The sequence below is a fragment of the Passer domesticus genome, chromosome 1, assembly GCF_036417665.1.
Source record: "Passer domesticus isolate bPasDom1 chromosome 1, bPasDom1.hap1, whole genome shotgun sequence".
In the NCBI taxonomy this organism is placed as follows: Eukaryota; Metazoa; Chordata; class Aves; order Passeriformes; family Passeridae; genus Passer; species Passer domesticus.
This window is the reverse complement of record NC_087474.1, coordinates 99,916,344-99,933,731: the sequence shown is the minus strand read 5'-3', so window position 1 is coordinate 99,933,731 and position 17,388 is coordinate 99,916,344. Positions and strand designations below refer to the sequence as shown.

The following is a 17,388-nucleotide window of genomic DNA, read 5'->3' as shown; positions in this document are numbered from 1 at the left end:
TCCCTTCGGGTTTCCCGGGGCGGGGCTGGGGCCGGGGCCGCCCTCTGCCGTCATCGCGGCGCGCCGGGCCGGGCCGGGCCGGGCCGGGCATGGCTGAGGGGGCGGCGGGGCCGGGCGGCGCCGAGCGCTACTTCACACGCTGGTACAAGCCAGGTACCGCCGGGGGCCGCGCCGCGCCGGGCCGGGGCGGCGGCGGGGCCCTGACTCCTCTTTGTGCCCTTCTTGCAGACGTGAAGGGGCGGCCGTGCGAGGACTTCTGCGTGCTGCAGCACTCCAACAGGCGAGTGGCCGGCGCGGGTCGGCGTCGGGAGGCGCCGGGCTGCGTTCGGCCGGGGCGCTGCCGCAGCCGGGACAGGCAGGGCGGGCTGGGACACAGCACCGGGCGAGCCTGCTGTCCGGAACGGTGGGAGGATGGGAGAGACACAAATCGGCCTCCCCATCCTTTAATTTCTGCTGCAGTGAGGAACAGGGAGGCTTGGCCTCTTCGCCCCTGACGGCCCCCTCGCACTGCCCAGCGGTGGCCGTGGTGCTGCCCTGGCTCCCTTGCACCTTCTCCTGCTGACAGGGAATGGAAAGGCTGGAGGTGGCGCTCAGGGCCTGCTGTGGTTCACACGGTGGTGTTCGGTATAGGCTGGACTCGATCTCAGAGCTCTTTTCTAACCTAATTGATTCTGTGATCAGCAGTAGCAGAAGAGAAACGTTCCAAAATGCCTTTGTGTAATGACATTCTGAAGGAGTCTGTTTAACTTCATTTAGAAATCCTTCAGTTTGAACAAACATTCCGCTTTTTCTAGAGAAAACTTAATTGCTTGTCCTTGTACATTTGTGCACTAATAGATGATGAAGGCAAGATAGGAAAGCGTCTTGCTTCTGCTTGGATGTAGCTGGATATCCTGTTATTTAGAGTCAATCTGTACCTGATGTGGAGTCTCCTTCCATACCTGACCTCCCCCTGCTGCACCTCTCAGGGCATCAGGAGCATTTCTGGGGTGTCCAGTCCCAGAGGGAAGAACAGAACCTGACTACTGTCCACACAAAAACCCAGGGCCAGTGGCTCATGGGTTGAGGGAAGGTGAGGTAGCATTTGTGGTCCCGGTGAGTTGCCTGCTCTAGGAATTCAGAGTAAAAAGGAAGGATATGCTTGGCACAGGGCAGAACCATCGCTGCAGCCTTTGGAGTTGCAGCTTCTCTGTGGCTTTTTCCTGCAGTTCTTCCTCTATTCTTTCAAAAGGGAAACCAGAGTACCTTCAAATAACAGGTGTGACAGTAACAGCAAGGAAGGACACCCTTCCATTTGTACTGAATACTGAATATAAGGTTCCTAATCTCAGTGTCTGATATAAACAATAGTTAAACCCATTGATTTGTTCAGTTGTCTATGTAGACTACTCTGCTGCTTTCAATTGAGAATTATCAGAACCCTTGGATTCCACAGCAGCTCAGCCAGATGTTCTGTGAAGTATTTTACCATTATTATATATAGAGCTGTGATTCAGTTTGCTGTTTCTAGGCAGTGTGAAGTTGTCTCTTGATTTTTTGTTTTACGAGGTCTCAGCTCCATCAAGTGACAGCTCAAAGATAATTTGTCATCTTCCCCTTAGAAGGAGGCTGGGGTGAAGGGAGGTAGCTTTGCTCCTAGGACATGCTGGATGCATTCACCAGGATCCGGCTCCCTCTTGTGGGAGCTGTGCAGCCACAACTCCCCAGGAGGAGTGGGGAGATGGATACAGCATCCACAGGGAGAGATCTGGTTCTGTGCCCTGCTTTTCCCTGCAGTCACTCTTCTGTTGATTCTGGTGCTTGCTGTAGGTTTTATAGTCTCAAACAGAACAGCTTCCACTCTCTTTGTTTAATGACAAGTTCATGCTTGTGCACTGAGCCTGGTTCTAGGCCAGGCAGGCCTAGTCTCTGCAGCTGGGCTCGTCTCAAACTGTCCAGCATCATGGTAAGAAGTAACCCTCAATTAGAAAAAATGAAATGTAAGCAGCAAGTTAACTAAGGCCAGATCACCAAAGGATTCCTCAGGATTCCTCACTGCATAGGGCCTTTAGCTGTTGAGAAACATTTCTTTGTGGTTTTAACAAAAGTACACCGTGCTTTACTTGTTTATCTTAACCCGAGTACCTACTTCAGCTACCTGCTGAAATGAACCAACCAGGCTCTCGTGGGGCACAACAGATAGAGCAGCACTGGCTTATTTAAGAGCAGTGGTTTTCTTTCAGTAAGAAGTGTAGGGCTTTTTACAGTCCAGTCTGATATCTCAAAATGAAGCATTTTCCATGGCAGTGGCTTTAGGTCAGAATGCCATTTTTGTTCAGTTTGTTACAGCAGGTGTCAAAGATAGGCAGAGAAAGTTGTGGGACATGCTTAGAGCACAAAGCTGTGGCTTCTTACAACTACAGTGGAATAATTATATTGTTGTTTTTTTTTTTTCAGAATCTGTGTCATCACCTTGGCAGAAGCCCACCCTCTTCTTCAAAGTGGGAAAACAATTAAAAACATTAATTACCAAATCAGTGCAAACTGTAGCAGACTTCAGAATAAGGTCTCTGGGAAGTCAAAAAGGGTATGGCTTTTTGATTTCCTTAGTTTTCATTTTAATCTCTCACACTGTCTGAGATCTTTCTGTCCTTTCTTGGAGAGAAACCCAGCAGGTTACTTTTGTATTTCACTTAAAACCAGCCTCTCTGCACTTGAAGAATTTTGACTTTCTCAAGAGGTGCCTGTCTGCCTGGCCCAGCCAGGGCCTTGCCAGTGGTCCTACAGCACTGGTGGTTTCCAGTGTTGCTCAAACACACTCGCTTCCAGTAATTTTTTTTAGTAGTGTACAGCAGGACATAAACATCCCTGAAATAATAAAAATGTATTTCTAAGATACATGTATTTCTAAGGATTCGGAGACTAGATAGTGGATGGGCCAGTTCAGTGTGGTGGGTTTTTGAAGGTGCAGTTTAACTTGCTTACACCAAAACCAATGGTGCTGTTCCTCTCCTTTCTCCCCTGACTTCAGTCTCCTCAAAGTACAAGTTTGCTAGTCTGCAGGAAACTTAATTATGACTAAATCTGTAAGCTTGTAACAAGCCTCTATTTGATTTGTGCACATAACAAAGTTGGCATCTTCCCTTCTGTAGGGAAGAACAGCTCAGTAACTTGGAATGACCCATAACAATCACACATCCTTCCTTTCAAACACTGCTGATGGTAATACTTTTACAAGTCTTGTGCAATTAAAACTACAGCCATGTTTATTTGTTTTCCAAATGCAGGGAGCTCAGTTTTTAACAGAACTTGCCCCTCTGTGCAGGATATCTTCATCAGATGGAGAGGAATACACCATTTACAGGTAAGGTTTTTCCCATTTTTTCTTACCCTGACATACCCCACACATCTACAGAATCTGAACACTTTTGCAGTTGCATACGAGGGCGGCTGATTGAAGTGAATGAGAACATCCTTAGTAATCCTGCTCTTCTGCAAGAAAAGGCAAGACACTTTCTTGTTCTTTATTTTTCAGCTTTTATTTCACTGCTAACTTCAGTCTTGCTTTTTAGCCATCAACTGAGGGGTACATTGCAGTGGTTCTACCCAAATTTGAAGAAAGCAAGAGTATAACTCAGGGACTTCTGACGCAAAAGGAGTACGAGGAAGTCTTGATGAAACGCCGCAGTTCTGCTTCATGAAATCAATTCCACACTTCCCTTCTGTGTTTGATACTAAATAAGTGACTTTTATTGTACACTGTGAGTTTTATAGTATGGAAAAGGCCCAGTGCCGGTTTTTTAAAAGTGGAACTAAACTCCTTGATTCATAAAAGAATAAAGCAGTTCAAATAGTTTGTATATTAAAATTTCTGTAAAAACTTGACATAAAATTTTTCTTTTTCTCTGAATACTATCACTACTGGTTTTTAAATAAGCTCAGAATGAAATGTTGAAGATTATTTATGTTCCACAATCAGCTTTGCTTCTGCTTAATGCAAGCATAGTACATACAGAAAACTCATAGCATTTAGCTGTCATGTAATTGAGTTAAACTAATACAATAGGGAGTTTGACACAGGTGAATGGAAAATAAAAAAGCAACAAAAGCCTGTACAAAGGGAAGATAAATTTGAAAATTCGTATTTTACACCAAGTTGTATTTTCATGGTATCCTGAAGTCAAATAACGCCCTTTGTACAGAGTTTTGTAATAATCAGTATCTATTTTCTTCAGTTTTAAATGGCATAATATCAAGTCTGCATAATACTTCAGTGGTTCTACAGGCAACTCAAGTTCTACTCAGTAAGTTTTAATAAGAAAGAAAGCAACATCTGCCATCTACAAATAGAGTAAAAGAAAAAGGGTTTCAGTCAAAACTATTAATCACTTAGAAATATACTTCTTGTGGAGATGAATCATGTCAAGATTAAAATTCAGAGGTGCATCTATTGAAAGGTTTTTTTCCCCCCTACAATTACTTCATTGCAGGTATAACTTGTAACTAAGGTAACATTTCAGTGCTTCAAGCCACAGCCTTTCAGACTATATTCCTGATTCTGCTTTATCAAATACCTAGACTGAAATAGGCCAGAGATGAGTTTACAGACTTCAACAGCAGTGTTACATGTAGCATATGCAGCACGGGGGTCTTTATGTAAAATGTCTATTAGCAGCATCTTTGGGTTGACACATCCATTAAGACATTCAGAAGCATTAATTACAAAATAGCAAGTACAGGAAAGGCATTCACATTATAAAAATACAGAATATTTAGACTAGCTTGTGTTTTAATGGCTAAGTAATGGGACATCTATTAGATGTGACAAAGGTCAACAGTTTTATATCAAATTAACCTGGCTTGACTTTCCACAAATGAAAGCAGTATTGAAACTTCAGCAAGTGTTATTTTCAAATGGGAATTCCTGCATTTCTCAGTGCTACGATTACTTGCTCTCTAAAAACGTCATGTTTGTTACATGATTTTCTAAAGACTTGATGCCAAATGTCTCCACTCTTCTTTCTGGAGTACGTGCATTTGTACCAGTTCGTATTCTGTCTTCTTTCCATGGTGGAGCAGGCTTAAGACAACCATTTCCCGCTTTATTCTGTGTATGTATATAAGAAAGTTTTCTTAAAAACAACCAAGCAACCCAAGCAAACAACCCCCAATAGTTTTAAATAGTGCAGATTAAGCTAGCACTCACCTTTCTCAGTAATTTGCAACAAAGTGGAAGAAGTTGACATAACAAGGTCATCACATTCCTTGTTTTCAGAATGCATGCATCAACCTAAACAAGACAATTAATAGTAGAGTAATACCTATTACTCAATACTTGTGTTAAGCAGTTGTTTTTGGCATGAGATGATCTGTTTTGAGCTGGGTTAAGTAATACTTTTGCTGTTAAAATATCTCCTAATCAAATGGGCTTGCCTACTTTTTTTTATACTTCTCTGTATAGTATATGTAAAACAAGAGCATCCCTTCTGTTAAGCACAACTTAGCAGACACATTCCAAGAGAATGAACTACTAATAATATTATATTAAACAGTAACAGAAGTCTCTTAGAAAGTATCTATTATGATCTAAGCATGAATCACCACAATTCTTCATGTTTTCCTTTTTCCAGCATGATTTAGAGAGCCATGCCTTAGTTTGTTGTTACACTGAAAGTTATCTTAACACTCAGTACAGATCACAAGTCTGAGCCCTCAGACATTAATCTGAGAACCCGTTACTGCTATGTACTGATACATCACTGTATAACAGACTGAAGTTCCCATTTAATTTAGAGGGTGGAAAACAAACCATACAGTAGCCCCAAGGTGCTGAGTTTGGTTCTGAGTGGCTTGCATGCTTTAGCCAGTTTCACACCCTGCTGTAAAACTGAAACTCCTTTTCCACAGCCAATTGCAAACAAACATCCAGCTTCATGGAAATGGTCTTGCTCACATTGATTGCTGCTGGCTCAGGGATAATGATCCCCTCTGATCTTTGCAGATGTACTTCTTGTGTTAACAGTGATGAAACTTTCATGGCAGATATCTATGTAGTTATTTAAAGCAAATATGAATATCTGAAAAAAATCTGCGCAGTCCTGGGTCGATGCTGCCTACTGAGAAGCAAATGTGTTTCAGTAGTGGAGTTGGGGGTTTGGAATTTGTTACATTTATGTTAAACATCAGTAACAGTAATAACAGTAATTATTACAGTGGTGGAAATACATATTACCTTCATTAAAATTGTGATCCCTGAAGTGCATACTAAGGTACATTTAATTACAGTTCCTGTTTATCTGAATGGAATTCTAGTGGATTACAGTACCACTGCAACCTAGTTCTATATTTTAACAGGAGCATAAATTAGTAAATCACTTTATTTCAAAACAAGTTAGGTGTTACTTTGAGAAATACAGAATTTTTTACCTTACCTTTGTAAATGTAGCACTTTTACCCTGAGCAGAAGCTTTAGCTGTTGTCTGGATCTGCTTGCACATAGAGATGAGTTTTTCAGCCTCCAACAGAAGCAAAGGCTTGTCATCATCACGTACCTGGTACATTGTCCAGAAAGACAAAATAACTCTGTGTTAAAGACTGCAACATCAAGTTATGGGAGAAAACAGCACAAGCAACTTCTAAGCGGTGTCACTGATGTCGTAAGATACATCACCTGATCAGAAAGAGCATGAAGAGCTGAAGCAAGCTTTGTGCCCTCTGTGGCAAAAATCTGAAAGTAGGAGAAAGCATGTAACAAAACAAATCACAACAGAAGGTAAGGCTTTTTCCCTCGTGGTTTATAGTGGCTTTTATGTAAAAAGGTAGCAGGAAATACTTGTAATAATTGTATACATCTACAATTCACAAGTCAGCAGTTTGCAGTGACTTCTGAAATAACAAGCTATACTACAAACTCCCATCCTCACAGATAAGCAGAGTTGAAAGGCTTTCCCTTTAGATATAACAAAACCCCCAACTTCCAATTATTTTTTGCACCGTGGCAGCTCACAAATATTTTGTGATGACACCTGCCCCGTTTGTTTATTGTCCTTTCAAAGGTAACCAGTCTCCTGTTACAGACAGGTATGCATCCTGGAAATAGCATCCCACATCCCTTCATTTGGGCCCTTCTGTTTGCATTGGGCTAGTTTTTACATCTTCTTTCTTTCCCATGAAAATCCTGCTGCTCAGACTAGGATGTTAACACTACCAGGGACTGAGCTGAGTGACACAACAAATACTACAGATGTGCTGAAATCCACTCTATTTGCCATAATGCCAGTTTGCTATCCTTGCTCCTAGCCGGAATCTGTCAGTGTAATGATCCTGTCTGAAGCTACTACTGGAACACTGGGAATATGTATCACTTTCAGAATATGTATCAGAGTTAGGCTGCTCAAAGTCTACAGCTGCCAGTCAATTCATGGTACACAGTACTTATGTGTAAGGAATCAAGACACTGAAGTTCATGTTTGGCTTCACTGACAGTGTCTACGTCCTATTTTGTTAAAAATACATTACCTCTGCCTGATGAAATAAATCTTGAGTAGTTTTCAGAAGTCCTTCTCCTCTGTGAGAAATAACAAAAGCAGAAGATAGGCCATTTATAGACTGTCGATTATTTTGCTTGCTACTTACAAAAATTATAGTATTGCCACTGAACATTTTACAGTTCACACCAGTGAACTGTAAATATCAGTCTTTAGAAGATACTAGACACAACTACCCACAATAACTGACTTTAAAAATACTACACAAACACCTCAGTAGCTACAGCACTCTCGGGGAATTAACAATGGCTCAGTTCTCATAAGCTGAACAAGACCAGAAATCCACATCTCTGGCATACTGAGTATTATTGGACTAGTAGGTAACAAAAAAAAAAAAAACAACAATCTCTGGTAAAAAACCCCCAAGCAAACCTAAATTCTTCATGTAAGAACGCTGACATTGCACAGGAAAATTTCAGATAAACACTTTTCAGTGCAAGGATCAGTAATTCTCATCTACAGTTATATCTCATCTACAGGTATATACTTGTGCTTTAATTCCCTTAATTTTCAAAGTATTTATGAACATACTTCTTAAAATGTTTTCCATACCCAAGAGACATTTAAATAGATGCCCTCCAATGAAACAGATGTTAAGCCCTTTAAAAATAAAGTGGGGTTTAAAATTAAGAGTTTTTTTTAAACAGTTTAGAAATTTATAAAAATTTATAAAGCCTACAGACAGAATCAAGTTCTTTTCTAAATGGGTCCTAATTATTATACCCGGAAAATGAAAATGTGTTCTTTTTTATAAACACTGTAAATACTCTTTTTCTGACCAAAATTTGTCACGTGCAGTGTAATTACCTGGTAAATAAATACATGGAGTAGGCCATACTTGACATGCCTTGCCCATGTTGCACAATCTCATTCTCCTGATCCTCCCATTTCTCTGTCTCAGAATCCACATCAGATGTTAGAAGATGCAATTCTAATCCAAGTTTTGCAATTTTAGCCTGTTCCTGTAAATGGTAACCATATTTATGGCACTTAAAAACGCTTTCTTTAGATAATATAAAAATATGACAGGAGTTTTTTTACTAAAATGATGGCATCTTACCTCAGTATCAAGTTTGACTGGCTTTAATGCTTTCAGATTTGCATTATGCTTCTGTTTCAAACAAAAAATAATATTTTTAAATAAAAGGAATTGGTAATCATTTCACTAGCAAATCTTAAAGAGGTAACTCTATATTCAGAGAAAGACTTTGCAGGAGAGTTCCAGAGGTTCAAACAAACTTCTCAGCAGACACTGAGAACCTGATCTGATCTGTCTGTCCTGGAATAGCAGGTGCAGATGCCCTGAAATTGCATGGGAAAGACCTCTTCCACAGTTCTCAGGCTCCACTTCCTAATGCAGTACAGTCTCTTCCCTTTACCCTGTAAATCCTCAATAATACTCAGGACTAAACAGTCTGAAGCAAGTGCTCCTGCACTGATTTTTCTGTCAGTGATGGTACTGATGTAACAGGGATGCTGATTTGGCTAATAGCAAACTGATGTAGGCTACAACCCACATGAATGCTGATGTGAGGAGACAGCCCATAATGCTGTGTCACTCTGGAGAAGCAGCTGTAAGCAAATACTGACACTGATCTTTTCATGGGTGTTCTTCTTTTTTTTTAAGTCATTAACTATCCAAAATGTAAGTCTGGCTGCAAGCCAAATATTAGCTCATATTAAGCAATAATTAGTGGCACTGATGTGAGTGGACTACCTGGTAAGGTAGTGCTTGCCAACTGCATGACACACTTAGGCAGTAATTAATAATTTATTTCATAATTATTTGCTGTTCTTGGCTTTAATTTCACGTGCTGGTGCTGTCACTGTGCAAAGACAGCAGAACCACCAGACATGGGAGGCACAGTCCATATTCAGAAACCACTGGACTGCAGAGTAGTATAAAGTTGGTGTCATAACTTGGAGAGGTGTGAGGCACAGGAGGAAGCTGGATAATCTCAGTGCCCAACTAAGAGCCTTGTCTGAGATGCTGAAAAACTCTGGAAAAAACCTGCTGCTGTTCATTTGTGGGAATACTTGGGCAAATTAGGTTCAGTTATGCATGCAGGGGACAAAAAACCCCACCAAGAAACAACACTGTTCATTGTGAACAGCATCAGAAATGAGATTCTGGTCCCATTTCCATTTCTTACTTCAAGAATCTCAGCAAAAGTACTCATACTGAAGTTCCTAGTGCAATTTAGTGTTCAGTTTAATTTTCTGCCATTTCTCTATTCCCATCCAAAAATGTTTAAATATTCTGAATCTTATGAATGTCAACCCAGATTAGACACTGCAATTCTGCCTATGTATTAGAAATGCTGATCTCATATCGAAACATTTAGCACAAAGGACTGAACTCCTAATAGTGATTTGACTATACTGCATATTAGAAATGCAATTTCATAAATGCTGCTTTCAAGGCAGTGTCTTAAAAGAAGAAAGGAAGACAAAACCAAACGATTTGTTTGTAAACACAAATTTTGGTCTCGAAGGTATGGCAAATATTTAAGCTGCGGAGTCAAGGAAGGGCAGTCAAGAAAACCAGCACTGGTTACAACAAGTAAGTTTTTCCATTCACAAATAACTAAAGAAAGCTCAGAATGTTTTTGCAGTTTTCTCCACTCTTGTGTTCCCTTGCATTATTTTAACAGTATCAGATCAGTAGATACATTATTCTGCTTTTAAAACATGATTTAACACTTTAAAGTATAGAGAAAAAAATATGCATTAAGTACACACATGAATCATCACTGCTGCTCTGGTCCTCATCTACATGGTCTAGGGTGCAACTCATTACCAGCAAACATCAGAGTGGCAATTAAACAGATGTAACAAAATATGTGATCTAATTAGACTGGCAGGAACAGTGTGGCCTCTGTGCAGGGATAGCGTGGGCGTCAGCCAGGCACAGCAGATCTGTGGTGGCAGCAGGGGGAGGAGAGGCTCTGCTGAGAGGAACAGCACTGGGAAGAGAGGCAATTCCAAAGCTCAGAGCATCAGCTAGGCAAAGAAATCAAAATCACTCTGTGAAGAAGCTCTGGAGTCCTGTGGATGCAATCTACATTTCCTGTCTACTTGCAAACTGTGCATTTGTAACTGCCCACAGTGTTAAGTATCTTGCAAAACTCAAAAAGAAGGCAGCAACCTTTCAAACAATAACAAAGCAGAACTGTTTAAATGCTGACCACAACATTTTTATTGAAGTATTTTTAAAAACATATGAATCCATAAGTGGGACTCTGACTTCAAACATTTAATCTCTAAGTTATGACATCCAGAAGTTATGTGTCTTAGTCAAACTGGTCAGGGACAGAAACCCTATCCAAAGTTTTAATATTTAGTTCCATAACTGTGAAATTCACCCATGCTCATGCAGCCTAACATACTCTATTTAAATCTGCAGATTGGCTTTATAAGATTTTTTTATAAATCTTGGATTTATAAAGCTTCTATCTTTTCATTAAGGGTCAGAAGTTGTATTATGTTTGAAGCTGTAGAAGTGCACAACAGAAGACACGGAGACGGAGAACCATTTCTAACCCAAATTCCTCTACAGATTAAGGAAAGAAAGCAAGGAGAGAAAGAAAAAACCTAGAACTTAATGCACCTTTTGAGACCATTTCTTTCCTTTTTTCCTACCCATGGAAAGATTCAGTTTACAACAAGTGAATCAAATGCTTGATTACATGACACTAACAATGTTTAGGAGGCTTCCTAACACACAGACACTCTCAGAAACAGTGTCATATCAGTTATAATCAGCTAAGGATATTAAACGCCTCACACCTAAAAACTGGGCATTTGGTGTAACTTTTTTCTCTACATTGAACACACTTAAGATCAAAGAAGGAAACAAGAACCCATTATTTAAAGAGGCTACAACAGGCTCGAACATGAACTCTTGTTCCAAATAGGTTAACTCAGGCTACAATGTTAAGTCTTAGTAATATGATTTATTTTTTCTTTTAATTTTCAGCATATTCCTAAAAGTGCATGTTTTAATAGCAACAATGCACTTTTTTATTATATAGCATGAAAGTAGAGTTTGTGGTAAAAAAATAATGAACAGGAATTAAAGTTTATGTACAATCAAAGTGATTAAAGCACATAACATAATTAGTTAGATTTGTCTTCACTCTGTTTATTATTCACTTTTATAAATTGACAAACTTTGATATTTTACTGTCAGCCATTCAGTCAGAATGTGTGTTACCAAGATATTTTTAGGTCCCCATCAAGTTGTGACAGGGAAAGAAATCAAACAGAGAACAGCAGATACAAAATAAACACAACAAACCCAAAAGCAACTTACCCCTGGTCTGGGCAGTGATAGGTAGACACGCTTCTCTCCTATGAAGAACACACAGGTTTACACCAAAATTTGTAAGCAGATTTTAATCAGTGAGATCAAATGCCTTACTTCATCCTTCCTTAAACTGCAGTGTTAGAAAATCAAATTACTTACCTGTAATTCCTCCTCTCTGAGTACTGCAAAAGATCTTCTGTCTCATGCTTTCAGAGACAGGCCAAGAGCTCTGTACTGCTCAGATTTTAGCAACTGGCAATTAAGAAAGCTTCCCTGAACATTTCCCTCAGTAATATTCCTAGTTTCCTGCATGTATTTCACAAGGAAGTAAAGCAACTCTCTCCAAAGACTCACTAGCTACATGCACTCATTTTGTTGCAGAATACAGAACATAAAATTGTAGCTCTATGTATGGCTTTTCTTGGCATGGGCTGAATGGTCTGAAATTTGGAGCAGACAGTGCCACTAAGTGAGAAATACCTAGGCAGGTTTTCCTAAGTAATACAAATAAAACTCTCATGTTGTACCGTACTATATGTATCCCATGTGTGCTGTATTTTATGAAGAAGGAAGTTCTACACTTTTATTGAATTGTTTCTTGTATGGCCAGGAGCCTAAAATATTCCAAGTCTGAGCAAGACAAATTAAGAAAGAAAAAAACCTTTTTGGGTGTTACCTAAAAGTTGATAAGAAGACTTTATTTCCAAGAGGGATCACTGCCTGGGCTAACAGGCTAAGATTAGAGTTTCAATTACTAGAAGACATAACAGTCTATGAAGACTTGCATTTATTACAATAGATTCAGGAGAGGAAAGTCTGCTAAACCAAATTAAAATAAGCAAAAAACTTAAGAGCTACTAAGAACTTGTTATTACCAAAAACCCCAGAAACAATCAAAAAACCCCACTAACTAAAACCCAAGGGCTACTACAATGGATGTCAGTACAGGTTTGCATAGACACCATGCAGCAGCAAATGACAACCAACAAACCCCTCTACAGTTGCTAATTCCTCCTCTTGTATCAGCTCCTAGAGAAATTCCATACTGAGTCCTCAGAAGACAGTTCTTTTGTGCATTCAGGATTTTTTGAAAGCATGCCCTTTATCTCCTGACACAACAGGAAGATCATAATCTCTGTATCTAGGCAACTGACTCCTACAATTTTAGGATGCCAACAAGTGTCCTTCAACCCTCTTGAAAAATAGGAAAAATTGAATCTTCCTTTCTAAGATCACCTTTTCTTTCCCCTGTGCAGTTTTGCAAAAGATGAATGAGCTAACAGGGAACAAGCTGCATAACCTTTTTTTTTTTCAGAATGCAGTGTTATTCGGATATTAATTGCCCAAACATGTATCCAAGCAAGACTTCTCCCTAAAGACCAATACAAATTATAGGAAGTCATTTACAACATCCTATACATCAAAACATCAGCTAAAGGGCATGTAAGACATACCAAGAACAAAAGTGAACTTGCAATTTTAAATGCTGCAGCATAAAAGATCTCCTTGGAGCTATGTAAAAACTTGTTGTGTCTTGTTAAAAAGTTCAAACACAGAAAGCTTTGACATAACAAATGGAATAAAAATGCTCACTGCAATGACACAGTACTTGCTTGCACACACAAGGCAGGCATTCAGCATTACAGAAACCAAATGGAAAGTGGTGGCAAACAAAAGTAAGAAAATAAAAATTGCCTTTGCTCTTCTAGTAATTCCCATTATTTGGCTTAGCAAGGTTTCGTTGCTCACCATATTCAACAAGAAGAAAGATCTAACTATTTATTTCTTGGAACATTTTAAAAAACCCACGAAAACATCACAAAATACGCACACAAAAAATAGACTTCACCAGACCCACAGATACCAAACCTTTCAAAGGAGCAGATCAACTCAGGTCAGAGATAATCCTACTTAATCAGAAAATACTTAATTCCATCAGTGTAACCACAGAACTTTTATTTGATTCCATTAACAGAATATATATATATATATAATTTTTTAGGTATTTAATTTCCTTAGTTTGTGTGTCAGATTTTTGCTATTATACCAAAAGGCTTTTTTCACCACATTATGATCTTTTTATTTTACTCTGCCTTTGTTTTTCCTAATGTGTTTTCTTAAACATGTTTTTCCTTTTTAATTTTATTTCATTAAAATTAATTTTCATTATTTCATTCTGTCTTCCAATTTTCTGCTTTCTACTAGTTCCAATCCTAGTTTTCCCTAGATAATACCCCTATTTGAACTTTCAATTCCCACTTTTGATGTCCCTTCTTTTCTGAGATTATGGCAGCATGCCTGCTTCACTCTTCTTCCTAGAATTTGAGCTTCCTAATTCTGATCTGTATCACCTACAGTCCTTCAGAAATCTCATGGTCATTCAACTCCTCTCAAATCAAGTGGGCAAAACAAAAGAGGAGAGAAGTATGTTATCTTCAGAAACTGTTCTCTCACTTCTTACCCCAGGTTACAAGGCAGCAAATCAGAGGATCATTTATTTACATTCTTCTCCACCATGTTCAAACCAAAACATTAGAAAAAAGAGCTTGGCTGACATCCAGCAGCTTGGATTGATGAAAGGTACTTTTGTCAGGTGGTTCATCTTGAAGTGCAAGAGCTCAGAGTTAAACATTAAATGGAAGTGAATCACACAATCCCTCTGTGGGCAGAATCAAACTTCCCATGCCTGGCAGGAGGGACGGGTTACCCTCTCCAGGAGCCTGCCATCCTCCTCATCCCAACCTGGACACACCAACACTGTGCAGAATGGGCCTCCTCACCACTGGATTAAAAAGTGGTTTAGGATTGAGCGAAAAAAGGACAGCACTACCTTGCTGTACAATTCTACACAGCACAGGAATATTTCTAAAATAAAAATGAGGGTTACTGGGCTGTGCTCACCAACCTCCCCCACCCTGTTGTGCCTGTGAATCCTGCTGGAGAAGCCCTCTTCAATTTGGGCATCTTCTAGTATAATTTCATTAAAATGGAGTAAAATACTCACTTTCAAGCTAAATTCAGCTCCTCCCATGTACATTTGGAACCTCAGCAAGAGAAATACCTCATTTTATGTCATGAAAAAAACCACTGGATAAGGAGCTATGCAATTGCTTGTAAAATTAAAGAAATGAGTATAAACAATGTGAATCTAGTGTATTCCGAAAAATGCTTCTTTTATTTGATGTGTCCAGCACATTTAGTCACCATTCAATTTTTGCATCTTAAGCTGTATTCCGAACTCTCTAACACAGCCAAACATTTAAATTGGTAGTACAAAAATACAAGATTTTAAACTGAGGAGAAAAAAAAATATACCTTTTACTGTAATTCTATCTCTTCGTACATACAGTCACAATTTTACTATGAATAAAGCACTTGATACATTTTAGTCTGTAAAATAAAGACACTTTTACCAACCTCAACATTAAGACAAGTGTCATGAATTACAAGAAGAATAAAGCCTTATCAAAAATTGTGAAGCTCCATTGTGTTTAGAGGCAAAAGTTTTGTGAATGCTACTCCTACAATCTCTTAGCAAGTAAATATGTTAGTTTCATTTATTTACTGGATCACCAGTTGTGTTTTCTCAGAGACGAAAAATGTTGGAAGTGGCAAAGTAACTTCAGGGTATTTTCTAGTAGGAAAAAGGTGGGGATGGGTATTTGGGTGAGATTTTTTCCCCTCCCTTCCCTTTTTTTTTTAATTACAAGAGTCACTCTGAAGTCCAAGAAGAGGAAACGAACAAAACCAGATTAGCCCACAATAGAGAGGAAAACTTTGTAGAAGACAGGTGGATATAGGACACCAAATTACTTCTAAAGTCATAATTGGTGGCTACTATGAAATTGTTTCAGAGGAAAGTCTCTAACTAGGCTGGGCCACGTGACAAGGAAAATGGAGTTTTCTTAACAGTGTTTTGGCAATACAAGATCTAACGAGCCAAGGCCACAGAGAGAACACATGCAATGCTTCGTACCTTACCAGTGGTGGTATCAGAACACTTTATGCTGAAAGAAAGATTGAGGAAATGAGAGCCACTAGCAAGAACACACTTGTGTGGTTATGCCAAACAAGAGAAGTCTTCACTGCATCACTCACTATGGCCTCCAACCTGCTCAGGACCACCTACCCATTCTCCTTCAAGCAAGATCATTGTGAAATGATGCTTTAAAGAAAGTGGAAAATACCACTTATGGAAAATGTGTTATCTGCCATCAGCAGCCCCATGAGAAAGTTACTAACTACAGAGGAGGCTGGGCATCAGATATCAAGAACAATTTGTTTGGAGAGCCAAGGATATGCTTTGCTGTGGTTGCATGATTCTCATCCCATGATTTTTAAATACAGTAATATCTATATATATATGTATGCACACACAGAGACAGATATAAATCTAAATGGTCTAAAGACCATTGTATGAATATGAAAAAAATCAGATACTGCAAGATCAGCCCTAAAGATTCCAAATTTATTCTAGCAAATTAACAGTAGCATAATAGCGTAATTTAAGTTTCATTTTATAATTTATTCTTTTTAAAGGAAGCGAGTTTGGCCCTGGCTCCCAAAACAAACAAATAAAAAGATTGGCTGGCTCATAAACAGGCTCTCTGCACATATTTATGTGGTTTTTCAGACCAAGGTGAAAGAACAGCTGGGATAATAATCACGTTTTTCTCAGAAGTCACAAACTGCCAATAACCTGAAGTACACACAATTATTGTAAACCCCCTCAGAATTTCAACATATGTTTTCTTTTTAGAAGTCTTGAGGCTCAGGCACACACTCATTCACCAACCAGAAGCAACAATTTCAGATATTACACCCCGTGATTGTGTGCTACTCTGCTCAAAATGCTGGCAGTAAAGAACTGCTTATACAAAAAAAAATCAAGAAAAGAAATTTAAACGACAAAATCAAGTCTGAAAATGAAAAGAGGTCTCAATAGCAAGATGAAGTATTGTATCACTGATAAAGTGTCATCTAACCTGAATAAGGATTTACATTTTCTGTATCTTAGATACAAAAAATTAAGTGCCCGTATTTTGCCAAGTCTAAGCTTTCAAACCTGAGCAATTTTCTTAAAAATACAAGACATTCAGTATTATTATATATTACATTCTATCTGTACGCAATTATACCTTAAAGACTGAAACAAAGACATAGCTATAAGAAGTGTGACAGGCTACACTAAAGACATAATCTGAAACAAAATTATGTGGTATAAAAATGAAAACCAGAATGCCTTCCATTTTAAAGGTAAATTACACTATGCTAAAAGTAGACACAGAATTTTTTTTCCTTAAGATTCCAAGCTTTTCTTCTACATGTTGTACAAATACCAATAAACTTACCAACCAGAGAAAATATCCCAAGATTGTGCAGAGTCGTCAGAAATTCCATCCAGGAGAAAGGACAGCAGTTTAAAAATCAAATAACTACATTCACTACATTATGAAGTGAATACAAGGCAAGCTGACAGAATAGAACATATATGTATATATGTATTTTCCAAAAATACAGGACATTAATTAAACATGTCACAATTCAAGTTGT

The 17,388-nt window shown here is 38.8% G+C and overlaps 2 protein-coding genes across 2 annotated transcripts in view; one reads left to right on the top strand and one right to left on the bottom strand.

The window, feature by feature from the left end:
* Positions 1-36: 36 nt before the first annotated feature.
* ABITRAM (actin binding transcription modulator) lies at positions 37-16,674 on the top strand. Its single transcript, XM_064431026.1, has 6 exons — positions 37-153; positions 229-280; positions 2,437-2,566; positions 3,267-3,343; positions 3,414-3,483; positions 3,552-16,674. Exons 1-6 carry the CDS (start codon positions 90-92, stop codon positions 3,678-3,680), a joined length of 522 nt encoding a protein of 173 aa, XP_064287096.1. The 5' UTR covers positions 37-89; the 3' UTR covers positions 3,681-16,674.
* Positions 3,497-17,388, bottom strand: part of CTNNAL1 (catenin alpha like 1) — a 57,715-nt gene continuing 43,823 nt past the window's right edge. The window contains exons 12-19 of the mRNA XM_064431012.1: positions 11,842-11,879; positions 8,587-8,637; positions 8,334-8,488; positions 7,498-7,546; positions 6,650-6,706; positions 6,411-6,530; positions 5,186-5,269; positions 3,497-5,086 (exon numbers count right to left, since the gene is read on the bottom strand). Coding sequence (XP_064287082.1) covers positions 4,925-5,086; positions 5,186-5,269; positions 6,411-6,530; positions 6,650-6,706; positions 7,498-7,546; positions 8,334-8,488; positions 8,587-8,637; positions 11,842-11,879 — 716 coding nt within the window. The 3' untranslated portion in view covers positions 3,497-4,924. The remainder of the gene's footprint in view (positions 5,087-5,185; positions 5,270-6,410; positions 6,531-6,649; positions 6,707-7,497; positions 7,547-8,333; positions 8,489-8,586; positions 8,638-11,841; positions 11,880-17,388) is intronic.

Coding starts and splice junctions, on each gene's coding strand:
- ABITRAM (XM_064431026.1), top strand. CDS start 90: ATGGCTGAGGGGGCGGCGGGGCCGGGCGGCGCCGAGCGCTACTTCACA. Junction 154..228: donor CACACGCTGGTACAAGCCAG/GTACCGCCGGGG, acceptor CCCTTCTTGCAG/ACGTGAAGGGGCGGCCGTGC. Junction 3,484..3,551: donor CTGCTCTTCTGCAAGAAAAG/GCAAGACACTTT, acceptor CTTGCTTTTTAG/CCATCAACTGAGGGGTACAT.